The sequence below is a fragment of the Lissotriton vulgaris genome, chromosome 7 (genome assembly GCF_964263255.1).
Source record: "Lissotriton vulgaris chromosome 7, aLisVul1.2, whole genome shotgun sequence".
NCBI classification, from domain to species: Eukaryota; Metazoa; Chordata; class Amphibia; order Caudata; family Salamandridae; genus Lissotriton; species Lissotriton vulgaris.
The window spans coordinates 1,514,133,341-1,514,153,761 of record NC_141695.1 but is presented as its reverse complement, the minus strand read 5'-3'; the positions used below and the strand labels follow the sequence as shown (position 1 = coordinate 1,514,153,761).

The 20,421-nt window shown below is 44.7% G+C and overlaps 1 protein-coding gene across 1 annotated transcript in view; it reads right to left on the bottom strand.

Annotated features, from left to right (window-relative positions):
• Positions 1-13,223: 13,223 nt before the first annotated feature.
• The window catches only part of CHMP4B (charged multivesicular body protein 4B), a 275,190-nt gene continuing 267,992 nt past the window's right edge, over positions 13,224-20,421 (bottom strand). Inside the window, exon 5 of the mRNA XM_086932384.1 lies at positions 13,224-15,942. Within this exon, the coding sequence (XP_086788510.1) occupies positions 15,878-15,942 (65 nt within the window). The 3' untranslated portion in view covers positions 13,224-15,877. The remainder of the gene's footprint in view (positions 15,943-20,421) is intronic.

The window sequence follows — 20,421 nt, the reverse complement described above, 5'->3', positions numbered from 1 at the left end:
ATCCACGGGTGGGTGGCTCTCCAACCTCTTAAGTTCCAAAGGGTTTGCTCAAAGTCATCCTAGAATGGTCCTTAAACTCTAAAACTGTCACAGCGACTTTCCCATAGAATTGTACGGAGCACGCGGTCGTGTCCACACACTGCACCCGTCCTCCGTGGAGTTCCTGTCTACTCCTCTTGGGTGGTTCTTTGGGGTCCAAGCGATTCTACGTGCTCTAGACTGTGTCTTGACTCAAGTCGTGATTGTTATACCACTATTTTAGTTTATGGTTTGGTCTCCCCCTGGAGCCCAATGTTTTAGTGCTACTTACAACTGGTATATTGATCTTGTATTGTGTGCTTTGTGTTCTATCCTCGTGTAGAGGATAGTAGAGGGTGTTATATTAGTACATATTTTTATATAACTACTGTGTGGTTCTCCTTCATTTAGTCATTCAGGAGAAGATATTCGGGTAAAATAAGCTGCTTTACATTCCTTCAAGATTAAGCCTGAAGGCTGCTCTCCACAGCTACCACTATGATAGCTTTCTAAAGGTTATCTTTGACCTCAAGAATTCTCTGAGGAGGATATTGTTGTTCTATTTTTGTAGGTGTCCAGACTTCGTGTGTAGTATGGCATTCCCCAACGTTGGTTTTCTTTACATTCTTGAGACTAACATTTTTTTTTTTATGCAACGTTCTTGGTCTGGGAAACTGTCTCTTCACTGTATTCGAGGCTCAAAGTTATATTTTACAAATTGTCACTCAAAGATGGTATGCTTTAGGTTCATCTGCAATTTCTTTCCAAATTATAAGACTGTAATCTATAAACCGCCGTCAGTACACCACTTTTTTCATTATACCATGGACTGGTCCAGGCATGCTCCTTCTCACACAGACTCATAAATAAGCATGGTCCAAGCACACAGTCCAGTCTCAAGAATCCAAGGTCACCCTAACCTGTGTCAGCATCAGCATTTTGAACCTATCTTTCATGAGGAAGACTTGTAGATGACTGAGATCTATCAACAGCTATAGCTACCCACCCTTCTTGAACAATGTCTGGACTTCTCTATCTACAATGGTAGCATGCTCCTCCGGTGTCAGGCCTACCCCTGTGCGTCCTGTAGTAGAGTGCAAAAACTGCAATTCGAGCTGGTAAAATAAAATGTTTGGAGAGGTCAAAACTTCCCAGGTATACATTAATAAACCCTTATGTAGGCCTTGCAGCCTACAAGGCAGGGTACATGGTATTTAAAAGTAGGACAGGTAGAAACTTAACGTTAACATGTTGTTACAGTCACGAATACCCAAAAACAATTTTACACTGTGGCAGACCTATGTACAAAACCAGACCACAGAATAAAATCCTAATACTGCATCTCGGGAAAGGGGCCTAGCTAGAAAATGTAACTATTTTGAATAGTTATTAAAAATCCAATTCAATGGAAGTTAGGTGCTTCATAAATATTAAGTAAAGGTTACTTTTAGAAAGTTACACTTTACCCACCTGAAATGTCAGATGAATTGGCATAATCCTCGGCCAGCTCTCAGCCAGTCACTAGCCTTGAAGGGGTGTGGACAGCTGTTAAATGCATCCCAGGAGCAAACAAAAGGCTGACCTGATAGGCAGAGGGGACTCGTCCGAACGTCACAGAATATGCAGGCTGGATTTGGGTTTCAGAGCACAGTGTCAAATACTACTTGAAAGGTATGCTGTGCCATATGTACCACTTGAAAGGGAGAGAACATGATGCCAAAACAGTTCTAGTGTGTCCACTGTCTGGTTGCTGAAGAACGCTGCTTTTGTCCTATCAGACATCTGCCTCTGATTATATTATGGTTACAGGGGCTGCCTAAAACTGGATTTTAGTATTAGATGTGGGAGGACACCACCAGGATTACTGCAGTACATTCCACCCCCCAGACATGTACCTCACACACACCCCCACCCCCCACACACTTGCACGCACACCCGCCCCACACACACACACCCCTAATTTAGACTTTCACCATGTTGAAAATGGCCAAAGTAAAAAGAGAACGTTTACCCTATTGGTTAGGGAGTGCTGTGGGGTCCTTCTAGCCTGTGCAAAGCATAAATGGGGCACCTCCAGGCACATACTTCAGAACACTGCTGGGCCAGAGGAAGAACAGAAAAGGACTGGGTCTTCTGTCTTGTACACAGTAGAAAGAAGTGGACTCCAAGGGTCATAAGGCTGCTCTTTGTTCAAGATACACAGATTCATCCATACAGTGAAGTAGTGTGGCTCACTGGTTAGAGGCGGCAGACCCGAGAGCAGAGGACGGCCCGGGACCAGTGTTCGATTCCCAACGCGGCAGGTTTCTGGACCAGGGTCAGCGGACTCGATAATTCTCTCGCCTCGGTGCCCACTCTGATCAGCGATCGCACTCGGCAACTCTGGGCACTAGCTTGCCTCATCTTCACTAACGGCCCCACCAGACCGCCGGGGATGCCTGGTCTCACCCTGGAGATACCCATTAAGGGACCATCTCTCAGGGAAGCCAGGAAGGGTTTCGCAGCGGTCGAAGCGCGGAGATACTCCTCCGGGAGTCGATCCTAGCGCTATATAAACTTGCAATTAATTAATTAATCCAGCTAGGAGAGGCTTTTTCCTAGAAGTACCCAGCTTACCAGTGGTACCTAGATTGGACCCTGCTATTTGCCTGTGTATAACACCCTTCAAGTCTCTAAATGCCTCCCCTGTGGTCCTGTAAGTTTTTCTATTTCAGTTTGGGATTTTATTGTTTTGAATTTTGACTTTATTACTGTTTAAATATTATTAAGACATTGGTCTAAAGGTAAGCCTGTCTGCTCTGTACCATAGCTACATTAAGGTTGAGTTCTGGTTGATTTATTGACTTGGCTCTTTTTTTGTTTTGCCAAAGGAAACACCAGAGACTCAGGGGGAAGCCTATCTCACATAGCAAATTGAAGAGATTCTAGGGTCCTGTACTTCATTTGACCATGTAGCACTAGCATCAGAGACACGTGTCACGAACAAGTACAATTTAGACTAACACCACCAGATCTATAGCTACAAGAGGCCTGGTTCAGTTCTGCCTAAAACATAATGGATGTTTTATAGAATGGAAACAAGGCTTCAATATTAAGCATCTTAGATGCTCTGTTGGTCACCTCAGGAATGAACCAGCAACAAGGTCCTTGCAAATTGGGCACTCAAGTAAAACAACAAAGAATTGTCCCTTCTCTGAAGGGTTATTGTGAGGAGTGTGGGCCTTATCATTACCTATTTTTATGAGTGTTTCCGACCCCTCTTCACTTGAACTGCAAGAGAGATGCACTTTTTTATGTCGACTATTGGCCTCTTCAGATATTTGTTGGAAAGACTCACTGTTTGTAATACAGAACATATACTTCGAGTGTACTTTTGGTCAGCCCTGCTCATGACTGGATGGCTTTGATCTTTATCTCCGTTATCTGATACGAATTCAACAATTTTCCTCCCTATTGCTGTGTTTGTTCTGACAGTGCTTCAAATAAGTACGGTTTATGTATTGTTTAGCTGCTTACTTGATGGGACTCATCACTCTAAGTAGAGTATGTGACTCACTGCTCTTCCTTATCCTGGGTGGCTCTTTTCTTTCCCAGACTCCTTTCTGGTACCTCATGTACCTCTCCACATCCCAAACCTCATCCTGCTCACCATTTTATTTATTATTTTTGAGGGCCTGCCAGTTGCAAACGCTGAAGAGATGCTTACTTTAATTAACCATTCTAATATGGTGGTCCACAATGGTAAGCTGAAAATAGCCACATGCATCACGATGAAGGCATAAACATGCATGCATTCCAATGCATGCATCATGACATGCAAGTCTAGTCACACAAGTGTGCATTGGTGACCATTAGTGGAAAACCCACTGCAAGATTACCAGCCATATGTGTGTATGATTCTTGATTCGTGCACATTTTTGCATCTGGATAAAAGCATTGGCAAAGCCAACAGCTTGGCCTTTTGGAGGTGAAACCTACTAGCTTTGCCAATGCTCGTTTTTTCTAAGGTCGTCCTCTGTTAAAAAATAAAAACAAGCTAGTTACCTTCGGTAATGGTCTTTCTGGTAGATACTCAATCTAACCGTACGTAGGTTCATCAACTCATAATATTGCCAGGCTCCGGATGAGATTCAGGGATTTTTCATAAGGTGCTCCTGCATGCTAATAGGTGGCACCGTGCAGCCTGACTTTTATTTTGAATTTTGCATGTTCTGAACAAACAAAGCAATCTACAATCACATGATAGATAACACATTTCACCCTTCACTGTACATAGACATCAAGTGATCTCCAGTACGAACAATATTCCATAAATTTTTTAGGAAGGTAAACTCAGCGGAGGGGGGCAAGGATGCACCAGATGCAGGATTATGGCAGTCAGGGACTCTCTGTGGTTATGAAACAGGCACAAGTAGTGGTAGCGTTTACAGGGATTGTGAGTTGGCAGTGGAGTTAAGTGTAAGGAGTTAAGCTAGCAGTGGGTGTCATATGTCCGGGGTCTAGAGGTAGGTGGCTGCAGCGATGCATAGAGCTCGCGGTTCGTGTTACAGTGTATGAGGCTGATAAGCCATGCATTTCTAAAGGGTGGTTCTTTGCTGCCCCACTGTATAGCAATTTCCCTTTTAGCAAGTAGTAGAGCAATGGCGATAAAGCAGCGCAATGTAGTAGGGATATCCTGGACATATTCCATGAGTGCTATTAGTGGGGATGGTTGAATGGGTATTTGAGTCATAAGTGCTAACTCAGAAAATAATATCCCGCCAGTATGATGCTATCTTACTACAGGTCCATGCCATATGGACAAAGTCCACAAAAAAGGTGTGGCATTTGTGACAGTCAGGCAAGCGAGTTGGATATATAAGATATAATTTAGCTGATGTAGCACATGCCCGCCAAAGATACTTAAAATGTAATAATTTTTGGTGATCACTAAGGGATATGAATCATGTTTGTGCACAGCATTTAGACCATTGTGAGTCAGATAGAGGATGCCCTAGATCCTGTTTCCCAGGCAGCGCACAACTCGGCCTCCTGGGTTGGGAGCAAGGCCAGGCTTGTGTGATAGAGTTCAGAGATTCAGGGGTGGGTAGTCATCTGGCTCGAAGAGGGATAACTGGGGATCTAGGCTCTAAGGGCCCCCCACAGTCTCTGCAATACAAAATGGCCCAACAGGGGGGCGGTTTGAAAGAGTGCGTCTTCTGTTCGTTAGAACACACGTACATTTGACCAGGATGTCTTGCACGATAGCCAGGGTTACAGCTAATGGAAGAGCAGATACAATAAATGGCTACCTGTCATACGTATCAACCGCTTCCAGGGCCAGTAAGTTGTGGATACCGTTTGGATATCTGTGGATCGAGCGGCAGACCAGCCAGCAGGATCTTTTCCAGGGGCGTCGGGCAGCCAGGTCAATTTCAGGCTTCGTGTAGGTTATCCGGGCATTGGGTGGTACCAGTTTCGGGCAAAACTACATTGTGCCACTAAAAAGTAAAGGTAGAAGTTTGGGACTCTGAAACCCCCATGCTTGTACGGAAGGACCATTGTGTCCCAGCCGATTCTCGGCTGCTTGCCTCTGCAGATGAGACGTGTAAGGGGGAAGTGAAGCGTTATTAAGAATGTGTCAGTCAGCGGGATGAGGATATTATGAAAGCGATACAAAATCTGGGGAAAGACCATGATTTTGATAATGGCTATAAGGCCCGCCATTGAAAGAGGGAGTTGTATGTAGCGTTCTATCGGACAGCTTATCCATAGCTGGGCCGTAATTATGGCATATTACTTATTCCCTGTCCTATGGATATGTATCCCCAGGTATTTGGTTGAGGCGTCGCACCCTAACAAAGGAAAGTCACTGTCAGTCCTAGTCGTCGCTGTTAGGGGGTCAGTTTATATCTAATCCTGATAGGGCTCCATACCATATTATTTCCTGTACAATAGGTACCATGTTTCTCGCTTGGGTGCCATATACAGAGGATGATATCATCTGCATAAAGTGTAATAAGAAGTGGACCAGGTTCAAACTGTAGTCCTCTGTGGATGGTGTTTGTCTGTAAGTGACGTATCAGGGTGTCTAGAGATATGATGAACAACAGGGGTGACAGTGGGCATCCCTGTTTAGTTCCTCGTGATAGGGCGAAAGGGGCGGTTAGTGTCCCCTTTAGACGTACGCGTGCTGTATACACAGTAGTGTAGAAAGAGCTATGAAACCCAGAGGGAGGCTCATTTTGCGCAATATGTCTTGTAAGAACGGTGCTAGTAATCAAATGACTTTTCAGCGTCTAACAGCTGCCATGGCTGGCACAGTGGGGGATATCCTGTGTAGCACCGCAGGGTGTATACGTAAATTCAGGGCCATGGATCTGTGCGGGTGGAATCCAGACTGGGCCGGAGAAATTATTTGGTCTACTAGGAGAGAGAGTGAGGTCACTATAATCGTTGCTAAAATGTTGTTATAGAAGTTTAGCATCGAAAGTGGCTTTTAGGAACCACATTGGTGTGGGTCCTTCCCAGATTTGGGAAATAGTACAATCAAAGCTTCACGGAGAGTGGGAGGGAGTATGCAGCTTTACAGCGCTTCCCTATAGAGTTCTATAAGATGCAGAGATAACCGGTGTTTGCACGTTTTGTAAAACATCCTAGAAAACCTGTCGAGGTCCGGCACATTTGAGCCATCCATGGTCTATTGCTTGGATTTATTCCTCTACTATGAATGGTTCTCATAGGAATTGCTGGCGAGTTGTATTGAGCCACACCCTATCTATTTCTCCAGATATCTAGTCGTATCAGTGGTATCGTCCATCACAGGGGAAGTGTACACATCGGTGTAATATGTAAGTATTTCACCCTGATGGCCCATTGCATTAGTGATGTATGTACCATCCGATCGTCAGAGGACAGTTATGCAAGACTGGCCCCTGGGGGGGGGGGGGTTGTAGCATCCTAGCCAGTATGCGATCCGTCCTTTCCCACACACCGTATCTCCTGACCATCAAGTACTTCCCCAGACAATGGACTTCTCTTTCGGCTAACTCATGAAAGTCAGCTAATAAGGAGGCTCGGCATGGTAAGCGTGTAGAGTACTATTGTGATGTCTGGGACTGGTCAATCTCGGCTAGTTTCTTCTCTATTTGGAACAGTGTGTTATACAAGTCTTTCAGAAACCCTGTATGTTTGGATATACAAATCCCCTCATATTCAACTTAAAGGTTTCCCACAGAGCGGCCCAAGAGTTTACAGTCCCTTTGCTTATTTCAAAATATTTTATGATAGTGCGGATCTTTGCCCAAATTAGTTAATCTTGGCGCACCATCTTGAGGAATCTCCACTGTCGTTCAAAACCATCCGCTCACAGTATATGTAGCTTCAGGAGGATTGGTGGGTGGTCCGGAAAGTGTCTAGCATGGATGGCAGCATTCTGCGTCATTTATTGCCAGGATTGTGAGGACGCCGGCGGAGCTTAAATGCTATGTAGCCATCACGGTCGGCAGCTTGGCCACGCCCCGTGCAGCTCTTTCTAGACTCCATCCCGCCCAAAAAGTGACAGAGCTGAATCGCGTATACAACACAACCCATGTGTGTTGAGGTCATTTTATCTTTCCCCCTTCCGTGCCCTCAGACACGCAGTATAAACAACTGTTGGTTGCAGTGTGCCAAGTGCAAACTTGGGACCCTTTCAGATGGTAAAGAACGGGGAAATTGAAGGGCAATGAGGACTCTGCAGTTACATAGAGTATTTAACAGAAAGAGCATTGTCGACGGCAAGTAACTTGTTCTACTCATTGATACCTCTAACTGCAGATTCCTCACTTTGGAACAGATACCAAAACAGTCCTTCCTCAAGGTAGAGGCTCTGAGAAATCGTAGTGTAGAACTGAGAGGGCAAAGTGTCCTTTTTGCCAGACTGGCCTGTCAAGGCAGCAGCACCTCATAACATATGCACAGACACCCATGCTGTGGTCTAGCTGGTATCAAAAGATAGTAAACTCCTTGCAACAATGTAGTGGTAGCAGCCATAAACCTGGTGGAATATGGCTCTCAGACCTTCCAGGAGAGCTTCTTGGCCTGTGCCTCGCAGATCTTAATGAAGAGCACTATCCACCTAGGCAAGGTTCTCCTATGCACAGCAGCCCCTTTCTTTGTTATAGAGAAGCCCCCAAATAGCGTATCACCCACTCGATCTTTGGTACGGTCTATGTAAAAGCTTAGAGCTCTTTTGGGGTCCAACCAATGGAGCATCTTCTCATTCGGGGGTGAGCCTGAGCAAGGAGACCTGGCACAGTGGTGGATTGCTCAACATGGAAAGAATTGACTGGGAGAGACATGTACGCTTGCTTGATTCATTGGGCAGCGTTCATGCCTCATGTAATCTGAACTTCGAGTGGGCCGATCTGAGAGTTGCACTGGCACTTATGCGGGCACTGTGGATCATACATGTGCTCTTTAACTTTTGTGGCTGGATTCCCGATTTCGTTAAATTATTAATGTGATAAGTCTTGGTGTGATTTCGATTGAGTACATTTGATTTAGACTGCACAAACTACATCGATTAGCTTCTCAAAAAAACATATAGGGTCCTGAAGATGAGCTTATAAATCGAATAGGTCAAAACAAAGTAGACACTTGTCCTTGGCATAATATTAAGAGAGAGCACTTATTGCAACTTTTGTTACTGGTATTTGTTGGACTTTCTTTCCTCTGCCATTGTTCCTCAGTTTACACAGTGAATTGTGTTATTAGTGATTTTTATTGTGTAACTGTGCGAGTACCCTTTGCTTATTCTATATTTATTCTGTTGGATATTATTTTTTTTAGTAAAAATATGTTTTTGCAGTAATCGTTTTTTTTATCTATTATGTTGGGTACCTTCTCAGACTTTTTCATGATCTTTGCCGGAGATTATGTATACTGTCTTAATTAAATCGTAGTTCAATTATTTAAAACTTTAGAAGCTGATTGTTAATATTTCTTGAACCATTGTAGCTGTTACAACATGGAAAGAAGTCACAATTTGTAAGGAGGCTGCACGAATCACCAGCACCAATTTGTTTGGAAAAAAGGTGGTGTAGAACTGCTGCCATGAAAGTGCTTGTAGTTCACTTATTCAATGAGGTGGCATATTCTCAATGAGGAAGACAGTCTTCAAGGTTAAGAGATGCACTGAGCAGCTATGCAGCATCTTGAAGGGTGTACACATAAAAAACATCATGGCCCTACGGTAGCATCACAAATAGCATGGAAGGAAACATGTCAAGTCTTTAAAGAACCTCTTCACAAGTGATCTGATCAAGGACAGTTGGTCTGGCATACACAGAAAGGCTGAAAGGGCTGACAAATCTTTTTAGTGGCAAATGCAAGCAAGACCTTGCTGGGCTAAGGGACAAAAAGGACATCCGACAAAGTAAGTCTGAATAGAGTCTGTATGTCAGACACAGCACCAGGTCACAAATGTGTCTCATCACCCAGCATAAATGGATTTATTTTGTGGAGAGGTACCTGGCAGCAAGGATGAGATCCACCACTTAAGGTGGCAAACAAAATGCAGTCAATTGCTGCCGCTGAATCTGCACACGAGGTGTAAATTTGGAGGGGGACCGTGCCCTGCTGCTGAGAAAAGAGATCTTTCCAAAGTGACTGCCTGATTAGAGGACAGGCTCTCAGGGTATGAAACTCTTGCCCCAATCCGGGGCCAAAAGGTCATTCGTGATCTTCTGCACTGTGTGCAGGAGAGGAAGTGGTGGGATAGAGTATAGAAGTTCCTTGTTCAATTTCAGCCAGAATGTGTTTCCTAATGCATGCACTTGCAGAAACTCCAAAGTGCCAAACGGTTGACACTGCATGTTACCAGATGTGCTGAAAGTGTCTAGTGCTTTTGCTGGCTAGGGAAAGACATCCTGCACCACCTCAAGATATCGCTGCCAACACTGATCTGCCACAATGCATCTGCTTAGCTTGTGTGCCCTGGCATTCAGGAAACCCACCAGGTGATTGTCAACCACAAAAACTCCTTGATGCTCCAACAATCTCCAAAGTTGTATGGCCTCCTGGCACAGGATTCAGGACCTCCATCCCACTCTACTTGCAGTAGTACCACATGGTGGTGGTGTTGTCTGTGAGAACTTGTAACAAACCCCCATTCATGGCAGCAATAATGCCTCCTGTATAAGAAGAATGTATGCAGCTCCAAGAGACTGATGTGGAGCCAGCCCTCCACTAGAGACTAAAGACTTATATCTCCACTTCCCTCTGATGACCCCACCCCCACCCCAGCACTGATGAGCCATCTCCACAGCCTCCAGACAAAGTGTGATTGGTCAGGCACTACTGCAGATCTCGAGCTGTCTCTTTCAAAATGTGGATAGTGTTGGAAAGGCAGCCTTGCTGTTGGGCCAACTGGGATTTCAGGTTCTACTGCAGGCCATGCATGTTCCAGCTGGCAGGATTCGCAAGGAGCACATACGCACCTAAGAAGCTTCACAGATCCTCACCTGGATCTAAGATCATGCCTGAGACATCAACTGTTCTGGACTTATGGAGGAAAAGCACTGAACTTCAATGTGTCCCGGGTCACCCCTGTGAATGTAAACCTCTGATGGGGAGTCAAGTAGGGCTTTGGCTTGTTTATGGTGAAACGCAACAATGTCAAAAAAAAATCCAGAGCCGTTTGGAGGTAGTCGAGGAGTAATTTCTCGAGCCTGCCTTCAGCAGCAAGTTGTTATACAAATACAAGAACAACCAACCTCAGAAATTGGGAAGCAACTAATGCCATCAATTTTGTGTACACTAGAGGGGCATTGGTGAGGTTGAAAGGGAGCTCGGCAAACTGAAAATTCGCCTGACCCACAGGTAACACCCTGTGGAAAACCAGAATGGTATATGAAAATACGTGCCCTGCAAATCCAAGGACAACATTTAATCTCCTTGGTCCAAAGTAGATAGGGTCTCATCCTGTGTGAGCAATTATGAATTTACCCTTTTGCAAAAGCATTCAGGGATTCGTAAGTCCAAGACAGGCTGGAGGCAACCGTCATTTTTTGCGGCGTACAAATGAATAAAAGTGTAGCAAACGCCATCTTTTTCAGAGTCTAGCGCCATAGCCATGGCACCCTTGACAAGTAACAAGAGTACTTCTTGTAGCAGGATCGACAGATGCTGAAATTCGTTCTGGTGTGGAATATTGGGCGGGGATAAGAGAGAAGGTAGGGCTTAGCATATCTGCAACAATTTGCAAGACCCTTCTGTCAGATGTGATGAACCGCCAATATGGAAGGATGTGTTCAATCCTGCCCCACACTAGTTGGGCATGTGCCGCTGATGGTTGGTTTTGTTAATCACTGTAGCAAGGGAAGAAGAGCTGGAAGACTTGTGAGCCTCCTGGTATGTCCGTTATCTACCAGATCCGCATCCACTACCCCTAAAGAACTGGGCTATTTACTGCATAACTGGATAGGAAGGAAGTCCCAGTATATATATCAGCTCTCTAGAACAGTCCCTACGTTTCCAGAACCTGTCAGAAACTGTCTAGCAGTCCCAAACAATGCACTGTAGCTCTGCAATCCTTAAAGAATTCCAAAACGGAGTCCGTCTTATCTCAGAACAGGCAAGGCCCATTTAAGGGCATGTCCATTTGTGAAGCCTGTACATCGCTGGAGAACCCTGGTGGACCTCATCCAGGTCTGTACGCAAAGGACAACATTGTTACAGACTGCCCTACCAATTCAATCTGTGCTAGCCAGACCAATGTGGATAACAAACTTGGCTGCACCCTTTTAGTTATGTATTATGAGAGTCCTAAGATCCTCCAAGACTCCTTGTAAGATCACACTAACCATGTCCAAAAGGGTATATATATATATTGACTCAACAAACTGCATTTACTGATAACAGTGCCAGGCTGGCAGAGCAAAACATATACTTGCCAAAGCATTAATCCGTTTGGATTCTCTGTCAGGATGACGGGTCAGAAATAATTTAGGTTTATCAGGATCTGACATGTGCATCGGCACTGGATCATACTCCGGCGCTAGGGTGGCACGAACCATTGGGATCTTGGCCAAGGTAGAAATCTGTACTAGAGTCAGTACGGGTGCAGTAACAAGTCCTGAGGGGACAGAGCACCGTGAGGGACCTGGTGGTGTTAACTGAACTGGAGCCCGCTGCTGTTCTATGGGGGGCAAAGGTGCACCAGAGAGAGAGCCAGAAGTGAACTGAAAATTTTCAGAATGGCCTATTTGATGACCTTGATCTGCTAAGAGGTCAATAAAAGCTGGGGAAACTCGAAGTGCGTCAGGATGAACTGAGGGTTTGGCTTCAAGGCTGGTGACCTCGACTAAGTTAAACTGACAGGTTGATGCCCTCAAGCCTTCTCTTTGGAGTCAGACTGGAGGGATGGGGTCAAAGTCAGCTTCTCTTAATTATGCCTGCATATGGACTTCAACTTATTGAAGGAAATTGAGGAGGAAGAGGAGCTCTCACAGGAAAAGTTGTGATCAGAACTGCATGGAAAGCATGAACTGGATCTATGCAAAGGCTGCGATATATAACTTTGCCTAATGGTGTCCAACTTTCGTCAGGTGCATGAGGGCAAAGTTTGTGTCATGTCCTGGGCCCAAGTACTAAAGGTTCACCATGTGATTCACATCTTCCTCCAGAAGTGATGGCATAGCATGCGTCCTGTTATTTTCTGAGGGGAAATAATTTCCTAGCAAACTGAAGAAAAGTTTGGAGTTGTCAAAAAATTGACAACGTTGGGAGCAGCACTCTGAAACCATGTTAATAGATGCAGAAAGAAACTAACTGACATTAGTATGGAGGGGTGGCGCTTATATGTGATTCTACTCCGTTACTTCTGGGACGGTATGGAGTCAGCCATACAAAAGACACTCCGTTCAACTGTGTCCATATTTAAAGCAGTAAAATACGCCTGAATGTAGAAGACCTCTGGGAATGTGCTGAAATGGCACTTGGGGCAGGCAGAGCAACCCCCATTTACAAAGCGCTGCCTGTGAGATATAAAGTGCCATGCATCTTTTGCAGTACTTCAAACATCAACTATTGACTTGCACGTTATGAATCTCCATTACGATACTTTAGACTAGAGTAATATAATTTCAGACAGATGTGCACTAAATGGTTATGGACAAAGTTAAATCACGTCCGGCTTGCAATTCAACAGTTCTTTAAGCAGAAAACAAAAGAATCAACGGGGATAAAACAGAATAAGATGTTCTTTATTTTCCGTGATAAATTAAATATGAAACGCAAATGCTGGAATAGTAAATTTCACACACATACAATATTTCTACCATGTCTTAAGTGAGCGGGCAAACGTGTATTATGCCAAAGCAGGCGGACCTGCATACAGTTTCTTTAATTTAAATCCACCCACCCAGTACTTTGTTGGACAACAAGCGCTCAGATGCTATAATTGACTTCGGAAAAAAAACCTAAAAATGTATACGGTGTGAATGTACATTGACCAACAAAGTGCCATGTTCCGTTCAGAAAGTAGCCTGTTCAACAGCTCTCAAACCACAAGTCTGGAGTCTCAAATATGTACCTAACTCCAGAATCTTCTCGTTCTGAGAAACCCCTAAAAATGCAGATTTACAAATCTCCAATGTGAAAACGAACAGCTCAGTAAACACAGCAGCCACAATATGAAAACGAATCAGAATATTTAATTGAAAGTGCAAACCAGAGCTTCATTTGCATAAGTAAAATAAATGCATGTACGAGCCAGGATTATCACAAAATAGCAGTGGACAGTGAACCTCTAGGTGAAAATAAACACATTCTGCAGTTAGAATAGGAATAAAAAGGTCTACTCCGATCGCCAGTGGAAATATGCCCATTTTCAGATTCGATCAATTCGGCTTCATGGCAAAAGCAGCAACACTAACAAAATGCCTGAACATAAACAAACTGAAATTGTAATACCGGTTACTTGCATTCACGCACATAAGGAGCAAATACAATTTTGAATAACTGAATACATCGTTCTCGCTTAAGTTTGGTGCCAAGGCTGCGCTGGTCGAACTTTTAATTATGGTAAATTGGGATACAATTGCTGTGTTGCGCACCTTAAACTCGAGGGCATATCCAAAAACAAAAGCAAGTTTATGAAACAACTGTCTTCGAGTATAAGATGGCTTTAGGCTGTCCACATTGAACATTCCTAGTCAAGCTTTACTTGCTCTGTAGAACATAACAATACGTTACAATACATAGGCTTCAACAGTTAAAAAATAAACTCCGTGACTGTAAATGGTTTAGCCCATGAGTACAGTGTCCTTATATCTGTCATTTTAACATTGCCGCCTTTACAAATAATACCAAAGACTTGTGTTTCTCCACCTTAGGATAAATTCCTCGACTTTCTAGTGCACGTGCTGCCTATGTGCAAGAGGAATGCATTTTGTTCAAAACACCTAGCAATTTGGGAGGTTAAGAATGCAAGAAAAAACATGATGCTATAATTTCCCTATACTACATTACAGAAAAGCACTAAAATGCAAGGGCTACCAAGCCAAAGTAAAGTTAATCAGAGTCCCATAAAATACCGTCACAAAGAGCCCAACTCGGGGAAGTAAGCAGAGACTATCCGGACATTCAGTCATGGCAGATTGCCTCCATAGTACGATGTTATGGACCAAAGCTGGGCCCTCTTAAAAAGCGACCTCAATTTAATATATGTATTTTTATAGGGCAACAAGACCATATTTATAGCAATCCGGGTGTTTGTTTTCAAATAACACCATGTCCAATTGAAGGGACAGTGTAGTCTGTGTAAACTAGCCATGTGAATAAAGGTCACAATCAGTGAGGAAATTCCAGCATGAGACAAAACTAAACTGTTGAAACAAAGGTGCATTAATGGACTGCACCACCAATTGGGGTCACTTAAAGGCATCATTTACAAAAATAAACATTTCAAACCTTTCAGAAAGCGACGTAGTCTATCTTTAAATACATTGAAGAGTGCAACCTCTGGATATTGCATGCAGAATGGATTCCTTTAAAGAGTACACGAGAGGTTAAAAGCAATGTTTTTAAGGCAGGGAATCCATCCAAATAATACAATCCAACACATCATTTCCCACGAACATCTGTGTACATGCTACACTGATTCCCTGGTATTTTCAAGGTGACTTTCCATCAATGCGATGAAAGTAAAGGCAGCATGAATAGAGTCCATTTCATACAGAAATCTGCAACTTTTAGGATCGAGTTGGATTTTGAATAACAGTTTGATTTTAAACAATATATAAGAAGATGAAAAAAAGTTTAAAGAAATCCTTTCAGGTCACGCGCCCCATCACGCCCAACTGTACGGCTGCCCAAATAAAGTTTTTTTTGTTTTGCAAATAACACCAATGCCGTGTCCCATCCACCCAAAGATGCTAAATAATCTTAAAACAACAAACTTCCCAAACTTGTGTATTCGACAGTGTGTAAAGCTAAGCCACGTACTCTTTCAAGTATGTTCATCCAGAGCAGTGCACCTCCCTAGAGGCTCCTATTACTGATGAAAAGGAGGGTATGCTGATAACTTCAGCAGCTCGCTAAGGAAGATATCAATCCATGGCTACCCGGTCTGATGCCAAACATGATGATGCTGCAGAGGCGACACGTCCAATGGCAACCTCCAAAAACAGGACTTTTCTTCCTTCGTGACATTCAGCTTAGAAAGCCACCGGCCACAAGTTGTCCTCCGAGTAAACCATGCCTTGCGAAGCCCCCACACGGTTTTGGGCTAAAAATAAGATAAAGATATTTTGAGTAATGTTTTTCTCCCTCACACCACTGTACACTGCCATCGGAAGAGGTGATTTTATTTCCAACCAAGTTTCTGTGGTATGAGTTACATTCCGGCCCAAGCTTCCAGCTCCTTCATGTCCTCGTCATCCTCCTCTTGCTTCTTCTTGACTATAATGAGAGAGAAAAAAATAAGCATTATTAAATGTAAAAAACACAACCATTTATAAAGCATATTGAATTTAAAATGGCCTACTACATTTATCACATTTTTATCAACGATATTCCTTGCAACCAACTGAGCCGAGTGGGAGCGCATACAGGCACCCATAGGTATCACAGCCCCTAGTACTCTAGAGACAAGAAAACAAAAAAAACAAATGCAGCAGGAAATACTATACATCAGAGCCAAACCCTTTCCGGAACAGCCAGGTTTCCAGTGTTCGTCAGAATATTTCCAGTGAAAGCAATAACAATCTGCGTGGAAGGGAGTTCCATGGCTTTGGGGCGAATACTGAATATCTACGCCCACCCATCCCTGCCTTATGAAACATTGGTATTACTAACAAATTGGCTTTAGAGGAGCGCAAAGTTCTTCTAGGGGTGTATCTGGTTATACTATTTACAAGGAAGTCGGGCGCTAGACCATGAATAGACTTAAAACTAGACAGCCTATTTTAAATGAAACACGCTATGCTACAGTGAGCCAATGAAATTGTTTAAACAAAGGACGAGTATGTGTTCCTCGGCGATCCTTACTCATCAGTCTATCAGTAGCATTTTGAGAAGCTGGAGTCGCCTCAAATAACACTCTGGCAGCCCCAGGTAAATGCTGTTAGCACAGTCCAATTGGCCGCCAATAACTGCCATCATGATTGTTTTCAAGGCTTCCAAGGATAGATATTGAACAAATGAGGTGAAAGAGCAGACCCTTTAGGGACTCCACAAACATTTGTTTCTTCAGCCTCTCTAAAGGGCAATGAACATACTGCTTGAGTTCTCTTGTAGAGATTTGAACTTAGCCATTTGCATGCAGTTCCTAAGAAACCAGCAGCTCTCACCCACTGGCGAAGAATCCCATGATCTACTGTAGCGAGCAGAAGCGGGGTTGGGAGCTCACTGCCTCACATCTCAGCACAGTTTGCCCCTGTGCATCCTGGCAAATGCAGTACATCATTAACATTTCCTTCTAAATTAGCTGTAGTTTATTTACCAAAGTTGCTGCAGACATTGATGTATATCTCTAGACACGTGTTTCTGGGTTTAGCACGTCATCAATAGAGAGCAAAGAAAAAACATCTGGGGTTACTGGAAATGCTGCCAAATTCCTCTCATTACACAGTACCACTCACAGGCATAGAGGTGCATCACCAAAGCTCGTCAGCTTGCTGGCTGCAGGGAGCCTTTTATACAGAAGGGGGTTGGGATAACATTGCCTTACAGCCCAGCACAGTTCGCCCCTTTGCATCCTAGAAAAGGCAGCACACAATAAGCGCTTACTTCAAAATTAGCTGTTTTTTTTCACCAAAGTTGGTGCTGACATTGAGGTATATCTATAGAAATAAACCTCCTTCAAAAGAGAAAAATTGTTGGCACAATCGTTCTCAGGTAATGCGGTGAGAACCTGGAACTCGCTTCCTCCTTCGCTCCGTGCCATCACCTCCATCCAGATCTTCAAAGCGGACATCAAATCTCTTTTATTCCAAAGACACTTTCAGAACAAATTCCCTCCTTCTCAGACCCCGCCAGGAAGTTCTTTAGTCATTGTAAATTTGTCACATATGTTTATATTTTTGCTTGTACATCCTGTGCTTGCTGCGTTTGAAATTGTGCCCCTGTTGCCTGCGTTGTTTTGATTCTATGGCCTGCTATTGTACGCCAGGAAGTTCTTTAGTCATTGTAAAATGTGTCATATTTATTCTTACTTTTGCTTGTACAGTGTGTTCATGCTGTGCTTGAGATTGTGTGCCTTTTGCCTGCGTTGCTTCGACTCTATGGCATGCTATTTTTGTTTGTTCTATTCCTGCAACAGTTCTCTCATGTAACGTAACTGGTTCTATTGCACAGCGCTCTGACACCTTCGGGTAAAGTCCGCGCTTTATAAAAATGCATAAAATAAAATAAAATAAATAAATAAAATCAGTAGACAGCCAAGAGAAAACATCTGGTGTTGATGGAAATGCTTCCAAATTCCTCTCAGTTCACAGTACCACACATACACACAGGCGCATCCCCAAAGCTCGCGAGCATGCTGGCTCAAGGCCCCTTTTAAACAGGAGGGGGTGGGATTACATTGACTCACTACACACTAGTGGATCTAACGCTGAAGATAGATCTAGCAGTATCAAAGCCATAGTTTGACCTTCATTGAGATTCTTCTTCAGATCAATGACCGAAACCAGAACCGTTTCAGTACTGTGCTTTGGTCGAAACCCTGCTAGTTGAGAGTCCAGGAATATCACAGCTTGTGCAGGAGTACACATTACCTGGGCAACAGGGTTTTCCAAGATTTTAGTACAATAAGAAAGCAATTAAATGGGCCTATATTTATTCAGCAATTCCAGTTTGTCGTTCACCTGTTTCAGCAGGGGAAAAACTACCGCCTTTTTAATATAACTCGGGCCACCCCTGTCTATAGGAGTATTAAGCATGTTGTCAAGTGAATCGAATATAGTAGGAGCTAAAGCTTGCATCACTCTGGGGAAGATGAGGGGGAGAGGGCCATTGGGCGAGCCAGATTACATTTTATCCATTAGCCTGAATAATGAATCATCTCCCATAGGAGTGAACTCTTCCAAAGTAATATCTCCATTCATCTTTTCTCGTGGCTCTAACTGGTCCGCCAATGGACTATCGCTAATAGAGTCTTTAATCAAGCAAATATTTTCCAGGAAGAATTCATTAAACTCACTGCAACGAGCTTGTGAACCCACAACTGGATGACCAACTCGGACTATTGTCGAGGGATCCCACATGGTTTTTAAAATCTCCGTCTGTGAGCTGCAGGCTTCACTAATCTTACTTTATTAAAAAGACTGTTAAGCTTGGATGATTATATAAAGCTCAGTAACGCTGCCTTAAACATGGCTTTGCGTTCGGTCATGTAGTTTTTAGGTCACTTCAGTTCTAGTTGTCTCAATTCCAATCGAGCCTTACTTAGCTGCTGAAAAAACTAAGACTATGTTTTTTAACTAACCTTATTAATCGGAGGGACCAGAAATAAAAACGCTGGGCTGCTTCCTTTGCAATATTGGTCAATTCTGGCCTACAAGTTTCCAACAAGCCCACTATCTTTTTCTTGTTCAATTTACGCCATATTCTGCCCACTCTTGACTCCAGCCAACACAGGGAATTATCAAGTCAAACTGGATATGGTGGTTTTCACACCATACACAAGCTTTGATACTGCAAGAGCTCAGACAGCAGTCAAGTGTCCAATCCAAATATAAGATGTGACCCTTCAGGTGAGTGGATATATTTATATGTTGTGTTGGACAGGCCTCGGAGAAGGCCCGCTCCCTCCCCGCATGACGAGGACCGGACCCCTGCTCTCCCTGTATCCCCGACAAGAACCATCCCGGCAACCCGCTGGGGCAACCCACGACCCGTCCACAACGGAACTCCAGCCCCCGAACACCCCAGTAACGGCTGGCCCGGGCCCCCGTCAGCACCACTGCCCCGGCCCAGCCGCCATCTTTGGACACTACATAACAAGGCCGCGTGGCCTCGGCTCGACCCCAACCCTGGGCCTGGCCAGGCCCCGACATCGAGGCACCACCATCCACCCAGGGGGTGAAGAGACCACTTGGCAGGTCAATGGGAGAAGGAGTGTCAATGGCTCCCCTCCGCCAGGTGTCGATCGCCCCCGGCGCTGGCTCCACCCCCCTGCTGGGTGTCTGGACTCCCTCATCCCAGACCTCCAAGTGCGAGGGTCCGTACATCAAAGGAGACCAGACCTATAACTGGGGCAGCTCCAGAGCAGGAAGGCAGTTGTATCTTGGAGTCGAGAGACACCGTGAGGAACTCATCCTTGAAGGCCTGCTGGCGCTGCCGCGGCCCTTTCTTGTGAACCATCTCTGAAGCCTGCTGGCGCTGCCGCGGCCCTCTTCCACGTGAACCATCGTCTTGGCCTGCTGGCGCTGCCGCGGCCTTTCTCACCGTGCACCATCTTCGTAGCCTGCTGGCGCTGCCGCGGCCTTCCTCGTTGTGAACAATCGTCCTAGCCTGCTGGCGCTGCCGCGGCTCTCCTCGCTGTGAACCATCGTCCTAGCCTGCTGGCGCTGCCGCGGCCCTCATCACCTCATTCCATCTTCGTAGCCTGCTGGCGCTGCCGCGGCCCTCCTTGCTGTGAACCATCGACCTAGCCTGCTGTCGCTGCCGCGGCCCATCTTGCGGACCCCCAAGCTCGAGGATTGTGAGCTTCCCTCTTGCCGCACCTGTACCGGACCGGTACTAAGACTGTCCCGCTACCCCTTTCCCCTACAGAGACTAGAATTGGGAGGATCCTCGTGTCCTGTCCCCACTGTATCGTATCACCTTGCCTCAAGATTCGTATATAAAGTGTGTTGAACTCATCCTTGTGTGGTGTCCATCTGTGGGGGGGAAGTTACTTGTCTGTACGATCGCCGGAGACGGCCCTCACCGGAGGCC